The 9,758-nt window shown below is 48.6% G+C and overlaps 1 protein-coding gene across 1 annotated transcript in view; it reads right to left on the bottom strand.

The window, feature by feature from the left end:
* The window catches only part of FAM174B (family with sequence similarity 174 member B), a gene marked incomplete at its 5' end in the record, with an annotated part of 28,296 nt that extends 18,546 nt beyond the window's left edge, over positions 1-9,750 (bottom strand). Inside the window, one exon of the mRNA XM_015598709.2 lies at positions 9,590-9,750. Coding sequence (XP_015454195.1) covers positions 9,590-9,750 — 161 coding nt within the window. The remainder of the gene's footprint in view (positions 1-9,589) is intronic.
* Between the last annotated feature and the right edge of the window lie 8 nt (positions 9,751-9,758).

Raw genomic sequence — 9,758 nt, forward strand, 5'->3', positions numbered from 1 at the left:
TCCCTCCCCTCTCAATGCCTGAGGGAAAGACCCAATTCTCATTCTTCCAGGACAAAATAAGCGCACCCCGGGTTTGACCTGTCTGAGGAACCACGTGAAATATGGCAACAGCGGATGCCCCGAGACCTGTTCCTCTGGCTCTCAAGTGTGTTTGCAAAGGGATGGGTCCATGTCATTTTTATATGAGGTGCCAGCTGACAGGAGTGAGGCTTAAAGCAAGGAAGGCGGCCCCCAGAGGCAGCTCCAATGGTTCAAGGGCAGCGGCAAGAAGACCAAGAAGGACTCTGGTAGACCCAGGGAACTCAACCCAGCCTTGAAACTCCGGGGTCACTGTACTTGGGGACACATGTCATAAGTTATCCTTTCAGCATCTACTTGTCCCTGACACATGGGAATGTCAGTTCTTGCCACCTACTACCCCCACTCGAGGGAACAGTCACTTCTCAGCAGAAGCTCCCAAACTCTCCACCTCAAGCGTAGACGTCCGGTCATGTGGCTGGCATTTCCAAGAGCAAATTTCAGCTGTGCGTCATCCTCCCCCACCAAGCTTTCTCCTCTGTTGACCACCCCTGGCACCAGGGGGCCCTCTCCAGGCCTTTCTGGGCATCCTGACGCCTACCTCTTTCCCCTCCTCTTCTTCCACTCAGGCCTCCAGCCCTCTCTCCTGGTGCTCCCAGCACCTTCCACAGGTCTCCCCAGGCATCCTGTGTTCCCACTGCAGCCACGTCACTGTTCGTCCATTCACTCAGCAAACAGTGATTAAGCACCTAGCACAGGCCAGCATTTCCAAAGCAGCCCTGCGATTCTTTCACTCCTGTATTCAAATCTTCCATTTGCTCCTCTGACCCACTACAAATACCAAAATCCTCCAGCTGGAATTCTTGTCTTCCAAAATCCAGCTGCGACAGTGGAAGGATGGAGAATACTGAATCGGAAGTCAGACTCCTGCCCTTCACCAGCTGTGTGGCCTTAACCCAGACACTTCATCACTCTGCACCTTGACTTACTTATCTGTAAACTGGGGATTCCAACAGCACACCTATTGTAGGAATGAGGAAACACATATAAAGCTCTTAGCACAGAACCTGGGTCACAGGAAGGGCTTGGTCAATAGTAGCTGCTATTATTCCTGATGGCCTCATGATTCCAAGTGAATGTTTTCTCAAACTCTACCCACAGCAAAACCTGCTTGGCCCAATGGGCCCTGGAAGAACCTCTTCATCCTCCTCCAGCCTGTCAAGTCCTGACCCTTCTCCTCCCCACTGGCCTCTGCAGGATACTTTGTCCCTGGCCAAAGCCCCGGGGGCCTGCCTTATGCAGCATATACAGTGTTGCTTTTGCTACATCACTCTTCTGTTGAATCTGACTGCTTCTTATCTGCCAAGTAGCATCTTCCAAGGGGATCATCCCGACCGAAATGGAAGCTCCTCCACCCCTGATACGTTCTCCACGGCACCCTCTACATTCACAGCAGGTCTCATTAAATACACTGGGAAGAACGAGCCATTCAGCCATGTTTTCTCTGGGGTCCTTGGCTGGGTGCAGGGCAGACTCAGCTTGATCAGTTCAAAACCCAGCCCACCACGTCTTGGGAGTCCCAAAAAGGACCAAGCCGAGCCATCGGAACCCCTGGACTTGAGTCCTACTTTGCCTACAAACTCACTGGGTGACCTTAACAAACTTCTCTTGTTTCTGGGCCTCAGTTTCTTCACTTCTACAACGGGCGGAGGGAAGGAAGTCAGGGGAGCCCTGAAGGCGAGGAAGCCCTACCCATGCCCTGTGCCACGGCCCTTCCTCCACGCCACACCTGCCGACGAAAGCGGATTCCTCCTCCCCGCGTGCCCAGGAAGATAAACAGCAAGACTGGATTCCTGGCAGATGGCCCTCAGATTAAGTACACGTTTTTAAAGTGAAACCATGGCAATATGATTCCAAATTTATGGTCCCAGAAGTTCCCTTTGCAAATGGTTAGAACCAAAACACCAGCCATAAAACTAAAATACTGGACACAACCCAAGAAGTACTCTCTGCTTAAGTCAGGGAGGGCTTTGCTCCGGAGACACTACCAAGAAGGTGCTATCTGGACACTGACGCTAGAGTCCCCCGCACCCTTGGATGTACCTCGGGTCTCAGGGAGGATCTGTGTTTGCAAAGCCCCTAAACACAATGGGTACACGGGCATGAGAGTGTGTGTACAGGTAAAGCCATATAAGCCAGAGGGCTTAGGGTTAAATTAAAGAGAGATTCTCCTCCCTTTCCAATTGGATAGAACAAGGGTCCTCAACCCCTGAGCCGTGGACCAGTCCATGGCCTGTTAGGAACTGAGCTGCACAGCAGGAGGTGAGTGGAGGGCAAGTGAGCAAAGTTTCATGTATTTGCAGCCGCTCCCCAGCACTAGCATTACCGCCTCAGCTCCACCTCAGATCATCAGGCATCAGACTCTCACAGGAGCATTGGTCCCTGGTGCCAAAAAGGTTGGGTACAGCTGGCAACAGAAGGAATCAGTAGTCGGTCTTGAGTCTTCAAAAGTTTGTTAATAAGAGCAGCCATGAGACACCTCCGTCACCGGGGGATTCAGTAGTCAAGGAGGGGTGGGTTCCTACATGCACAGGCTAAAGAGTCACCAATTTCATTTTTAAACAGCTCAGAAGCAGATATATCTTCCTGATTATTTTGGCCATATGGCTGCATCCTCATTTTCAGGCAAGACCAAAAGGTTGGGTATAAATTACATGTTTTTGGAATCATATTTTTCAATATGGTAGGACATTTGGCTGCTTAAAAGGGAGCCAGGACTTGGCTGATCTCATCTCACCCTAAACATCCTGGTAGCCCTTGGAAGTATGTACTAATTAGTGATGAGAAACTGATGCCCAAAAAGGCTCAGTAAACGGCTCACATCCGACAACCAGTGGGCCTCGCGGCTGGGACTCCTGGGGTTTCTCCACCTTGGCACAAGTGACATCTTGGGATGAGTCATTCTTTGTCCAAGGGGCTGTCCTGTGCACAGTAGGGTGTCCGGCTGCATCCGTCTCTAAACACAAGACGCCAGTAACATCTTCCACCTCAAGTCGTGACAATCACAAATGTCTCCAGACACTGCCAAGCGATCCCAAGGGGGAAAATTCTTCCCCAGGTGAGAAACAACCGAGGGCCCTTCTTCTTCCCACGTGTCATGACTGTTTTTAACTTGGCAGAAACCTAAATCAAGGGCATGCACTACCCTGTTTCTAAAAAAATCTGGATTTGGACTCTATTAAATTTATTTAACACTCTTCACTGTGACACATAAAATTAAACAAGGGGGGACTGGATGAAGGTGGCCAAAAGGTACAAACTTCCATTTGTAAGACAAAGAAGTATGGGGATGTAATGTACGACATGATGACTATAGCTAACGGTGCTTTATGGTGCCTTGAAAGTTGCTAAGGAAATTCCAAAAATCACAAAAGAAAGCACATTTTTTTCTTTTTTTATCTGTATGAGATGATGAATGTTAACTAAACTTATTTCACTATATATGTAAGCCAAGTCATTATGCTGTACACCTTAAACTTATACCATGCCGTATCTCAGTAAAACTGAAAAAAAAAAAATCCACTAAAATTTTTTAATTAAATTAAATCAAGATGAGTCTGTTTCACTTCTACAGCTTTTCCCCCAAATCAAAACCTTGGTCAAGAGGGACCACCATGTGAGGACACAGAGAGAAGGCAGCCATCTGCAATGAGCCAAGGAGAGAGGCCACAGAAGAAACTAAACTTGCCAACACCTTGATACTGGATTTCTAGCCTCCAGAATTGTGAGAAAATAAAGTTCTGTAGTTTTTAATACCCAGTCTGCGGTATTTTGTCATGGCAACTCTAGCAAACTAACGAAGCAGTGAAAGAGATCAAGAGACGAGAAATGGAAGAAAAGACTAGGAGGACAAAGCTTGCAAAAGAGAAAGCTGAACGAGAAAAGTTGCAACACCAGAAGAAAAAGAAACAGCTTCTTGATACAAACAAAGACGGTGAGACCTGCTGATGGAATCTCTTCTAGAAGCCCTACAGTCAGGAAAGCGGATTCCAAGGAAGGAATCAAGATAAGACAACTGCCTTTGGAAAGGTCACGCTCTCACCACAATGGAGCTATCTCATCTAAGTGATTCCTGATGCCAAAGAATACAAAAATATTCGAGTAAACAAAATCATACATTTTGAGAACAAAACATGCACTCAAGGGATGGAGAGAAAATAAGTGCACTTCTGCAAAGATCAAGCCAGATGAAACAGCCTGCATTTGCTAAGCTATTGCAAGACTCCTCCCACAATTATACTAACATGAACACAATTATCAGGATTATAAAATGTGTGTTCCATTTTAATGGAAAAAAAGAAAAAGCCTTGGTCAAATTATCAAAAAGGACCTCCTGATGTCAAACAAGCTCCACTGTCACTCTGAGTCATAAAACACACTGGCTCTTCTGACCACGGTTCTGCCCAAAGCTCCAATTTATTAAAATAATATTGATATACTAATGAGCAATAACCAAAAACATTTCAGTATGGTTAACTTTCCACAAATTCTAATACTAGGACTCCATATTTTCTTGTAGCTTTTATTCTTATTACAAACCTCAGTACACAGATGATGGGAAATTTGGAGATACCAGGCTAAGCAGGAAGTTTTCCTTCCTTTTCAAAGACCTGGCTGAATAAAATAATCAAGGCTCTCTGGTCCCAACATCTTCAGGACATGGTGGTGTGCACCTTTACCATTGATGCAAGTGTGAGAGCTGGGTGATGTCACATTACCTAGAATTTGTCCTCTTCCCCATCCCCCGGAATCATCAAAACAATCTTTCCTTTCAGATAAGAGGATTTCACAGAGCTTTTGAAGTAAGACGTGGCCAGGCATGCAGCCAACAGATCTGGGAGAAAGGCGGCCTGAGTCGGGGAGCAGGGAGACTCACCAAGACGGGCACAGGATGCTCAGGAGGAAAGGAAAATCATAGTTTCAAGACATAGTTTCTGACTTGTCTCCACCTTCTTCGTAAGACACCAGAGAGCAAAGTCAACCCCCACAGACCTCGAAGATGACCTAAGAGAGCATGTGGGGCAAAAGGTACTGAGAACGATGGCCCGCAGCTTATGCGCATTATCCCTGAATCCACGCCATCCCAGCAGATGCCTCCCCACATTAAAAACTGGAGGGACCCAAGTTTTCTACTTCCTAGACGCAGCCTTTTTATTAATCTCCTTCCAGCTCTCACAAACATGCCAAGTGACATAGGGGGAATGGCTCCATTGTGAGCTGAGCAGAACCGCACATGGAACACACACACACACACCCACACAAGTACCTTCACCAGAGAGTGCTCTGCCTCCTGCCTTTCCCCCTTCCAATTCTGTCTTAAAATCGTTTTCCTTAATGACTAAAATACATGAAAAATGTATAAATGATTCTACAGGTGGGGACATTTGGTGGATTGGTATCAGAAGAGACAACTACTCAATCTCAATAGAAAATGGAGACATGCCAAACAAAGCAATGAGTACCGAATTATACTCATCTGGGTGGAAAACAATGGAAAGTCTGATAATACTAAGCGGTGGATATGATGGGAAGATCTGAGAACCCACAAGCACTGCAGGTGGGAGGGTAAACTGGTACATACTCAAGGAAGTCAAGTGTATGTACCCCTGGACCCAGAAATCCTACTCCTAGATGTCCACCCTAGATGTGCTTGTACAAGTCCTTAAGAAAACATGTTTGAGGATGCAGCAAGGAGCTGAGTGTACAGACAAAGAGAGAAATGATAAACAGATATCCATTGTAAGGAAATTCAGACAATGTAGAAATATATCGTGAGTAATAAATACATAATCACCCACATTCACACGTGCTCACGCACACACACACACACACACACACAGATTTCTTTGCACATTCATATCTATATTATTTATTTCTTTAAATGAGCTCATACTGAACGTGCTGTTTTGTAATCTGTCTCGCTCAACAATATATAGCATTTCAGCGACATCGTTCTTTTTAACAGCTGCATATATTCCACTGTAAGGATTACCAGAACTAACCAGTGCCCAGTCGTTGGATACTTAGGTTTTTTAAACCTTCTCACTGTCAAACAGAGTGCTCCGAACTTCACTGCCCATGCATCTTTGCCTCCTCTTCTAATTAATCAAATTAGAAGCAAAGGATATGTATCACAGTGAAAAATGTGTGCACCTTAGGAATGGAATTGCTTGGTTAAAGGTATATAGATATTTTTCACTTCGATATACAGTCGTTGCCTCTAATTTTAACAATTTCCTTGGATCCACATTTTTTCTGTTGTCTGGGAAAGTGACTCCTTCAGGGAAAACAAATGGGCCAGGATCAACACTTTATAAACAATGCTACTACACACTTCCTCCCTTATCTGCATTGCTAAGAAAATGGAGGCCTGCCATCCAAACAAATCCCTACCTCACAGGTTTCCGGCATCGGCAATGAATCTAGTCACAGAGGACATTTTGAGAAGCACCAGCAATGTAAACTACCTAGAAGTTCAACATTCATTTGCTAGAAATAGCTTTATTAGATGCCAGCTTGTGCTGGGAGCCACAGTAGGTATTTGAGAGACACAAATGATTAAGGCCCAGCCTTGCTCTTGGGAGCCCTCGGCCTGGTATGGCAAAAGGTCATGTTCAATGGCATTCTTGACTTCACATAAGAAATTCAAAATTCCAGTGTGCTGCGGGAGGACTGAGGGCCCCTGGCAGGGGTGGCTTCTCAGAGGAGGTGATACAGGAGGGCAAACAGCAAGCAGTTGGCAGTGTGACCTTGGTAATGAAGGGGATTCCAGGCAGAGGGTCACGCTGGGGCAAGACATGCAAGCCCGAGGCCACGTGACACCTCTGCAGAACCCCTGAAGTCCAGCAGGGCTGGAGCAGTGGGCAGAGCCGAGACTGGGGCTGGAGGAGAGGCCCTGGTCGAGGACAGCCAGCCTGCCCACGTGCTAAGGAGCCTGGCTTGGTGGGGATACGTGGGCAGAGGAGAAAGAGACGAGAGGAGGGACGATGGCGGGAGCACCAGCCTGAAGGCTATTGCTGTTACTCAGAGATAAAGTAGGGAGTCAGGGAGAGCAGAAAGCTGGCAGGTGGAGAAGCTCTGAAGGGGGAAAAGGTTGTGGGTGCAACTGAGATAGCCTCAGGGTAACTGCAGCGTGGAATGGCCAGGACGTGGTATCTGCCCGCTAAGGGGCTGGGTAAGGGGGATGGTAAGAAGGCTGTCCACCTGTGGGACCCCAAGGAACTGAGCCACACAGAGCAGTGAGATGGAGCTGCGTCAGCCACCTGTAGAATGTTCTAGAATCGAATGGATGACACAATCAGACCTGGAGATGCAACTTTCTCCTCTGCCAAGGAACACGTAGGGACTGTGTACCATTCAGGCCTTTCTCAGCTGGAAAATGCCATAAGTTCCTGTCTACATCAGAAACCAAGGTGGCAGCTGTTCACTGAAAACTCACCCCAACGAGACATGCCTTCCCAGGAAAAGGAGGCAGAACAAATCCATAACAGGCTTCCCTATAAAGTCAGGACCTTCTCCCAACACACCACACCCAAGCCAACAAGGACCCATCCCTGCCAGGCCTGAGTGCTGGCTCTCCCACTCAAACACACGGCTCAGGACCCTCACATCTGGCCGCATGCTGCTTGCTTTTCTCCCCCGCTCCTGGATAATAAGGAGCAGACTAGCAAAATAGTTCAAATGCCTTCTTAAAAAGTACACCGCCTTGTGGGCTCAGCAGCCTATTTTGAGATAAATGTTTCAAACGTCCAGGCCCAGAGCTGCCCTAGGCATCAATGTTCACTGCAACTGAACGACCAGGAGTCAGCAAAGGATAGAGCATCCAATAAATGCCAAGCCAGTGTCAGACACAGGGACCTTGGGATGAACAGGCTATCTCTGCCCTCCAGGGCTGTCTACCGAGTCGTAACGGAGCACTAAACCCAGCCATCCATCACAGCATGAGGACTGTAGGGAGAACGCAGAGGCTAGGGTGGCAGGGGGCCAGAAAGGAAGCCCTACAGCCTCACTCAGATGTCCAGGAAAACTACCCAGAGGAAGGAGCATGGGAACTGGACCTTGGTGACTGCATGCAGTCTTGGCAGGTGTGAAGCAAGAACCAGCCCAGGGGCAGGAAAGCATAAGCCAGCACCATGTGGCGGTAAGAAGCAGAACGCTCAAGAGGGCTGGCTGATGGCTGCAAGATGGGGCTAGTCTGTAGGGTTCCAAATGCCATGTCTAGGTAATGGCCACAGAGAGCCATTGAAGTCTGCAGGCAGAGGGCGAGGGCAATGGGAAGACTGGGGTGAAGAGGGGGTCAATTCAATTCCCACATCAAGGAGACCAGCACGGTGAGGAACAATGTGGCCTGAGCCAGAGCAGGGGATGGTAGGGTGAATGGGGGACCACACTTCCCCCTTCTCCATTTTCTCAGGTCTACTGGCATTTAATTCTACAGATCCACAAGGAAACACCCTGACTCAGCCACACAGCAACAACGTAGCATCCCATCCCGCCTTCCAGGGCTGGTTTCCGGTCCTGCCACTGAAAATGCTTCCCTAAGGAGCGCAAACTCTTGGCCCCAAACCTCCAAAAGCTGAGCAAACACCCAAGTACACTGTGTGTGTACACACACACACTTCCTGGCGGCCCACCCGACTAACAGGACACATTTGGTTCACTTCCTGCAGAAGAAACAGGATTTCCCAGGCATTAGGGGAACATATCGTCCTTGCATCCACTGTAGCTCTCCCCGTCTCTCTACTCCAGAGACCCCAGCATCCTTCCTGATTTCCCGGACACTTTCTCCCTGAACTTGAGCAAAAGCCTCTGCAAGATCCCTCGTGCCCCTGGAATCTTCACAGGGTCAGCTCAGGCAGGGGAGTTGTCTGTGTCCTCCACTAACAGAAAGTCACTAAGGCCACCAAAAGTCACCAAGCATCCTGGACCCCAGCTCCAATCCAAAGCACACCTCCAAGAGGTGTCCTGGGGACATCCCTACATACTAGATAGTGCTTATTTTCATAGCACGAGGTGGGGGTGGGGGATAAAAAAGGCAGGTTGGGTGTGAGGGAACCTCAGACAGAAGGGAGGGAGGTGGTTAAGGTTAGAGTCAGACAGAACTGGGTTCAAATTCTACCTCCACCACCGAGTTTACTTAGATAAGCCGCTGTGCCTCACCAGAAATCTTTTCCGCATCTGTGAAATGGGTGTAAAAATAAATTCCCTATAAGGGCATCAAAATTCAGAGCGCTATTGTTAATGTTACCCATTAACAGAGAGTTCAAAGGAATCCAATATTAATTTTATATGTAGAAGGGGAAGAAAACTCTTAACATGCTGCCAGGGAAAAACAGGCAAGCGCAGCCCTTGGGCACTGGGTCAGGAGCCGCTGGGCTACCCGGAGCGCACCGAGTCCGAGCAGAGCCTGCGGCCAGAGCATCTGTGAGCGCACGTGGCGCGGGCGCGCGGTGACAGCTGTTTGGTGGTACGGGTGGACCCGCAGGAGAAGGAAAGGGGCAGCTGGACCCACCTGAAGACGCGCAGCAGCAGGCAGGCGATGAGCAGAGCGGTGAAGGCGCACACCACGATCACGGCCGCCTTCAGGGTGGGCAGGTCGCGGAGCAGGCTGGAGATGCGCGTCACTAGGGCGTCGTCGCTGCTGGAGTTGCCGCCGCCCGCAGCCGCCTCCCCGGACTGGG

The sequence above is a fragment of the Pteropus alecto genome, unplaced genomic scaffold, assembly GCF_000325575.1.
Source record: "Pteropus alecto unplaced genomic scaffold, ASM32557v1 scaffold59, whole genome shotgun sequence".
In the NCBI taxonomy this organism is placed as follows: domain Eukaryota; kingdom Metazoa; phylum Chordata; class Mammalia; order Chiroptera; family Pteropodidae; genus Pteropus; species Pteropus alecto.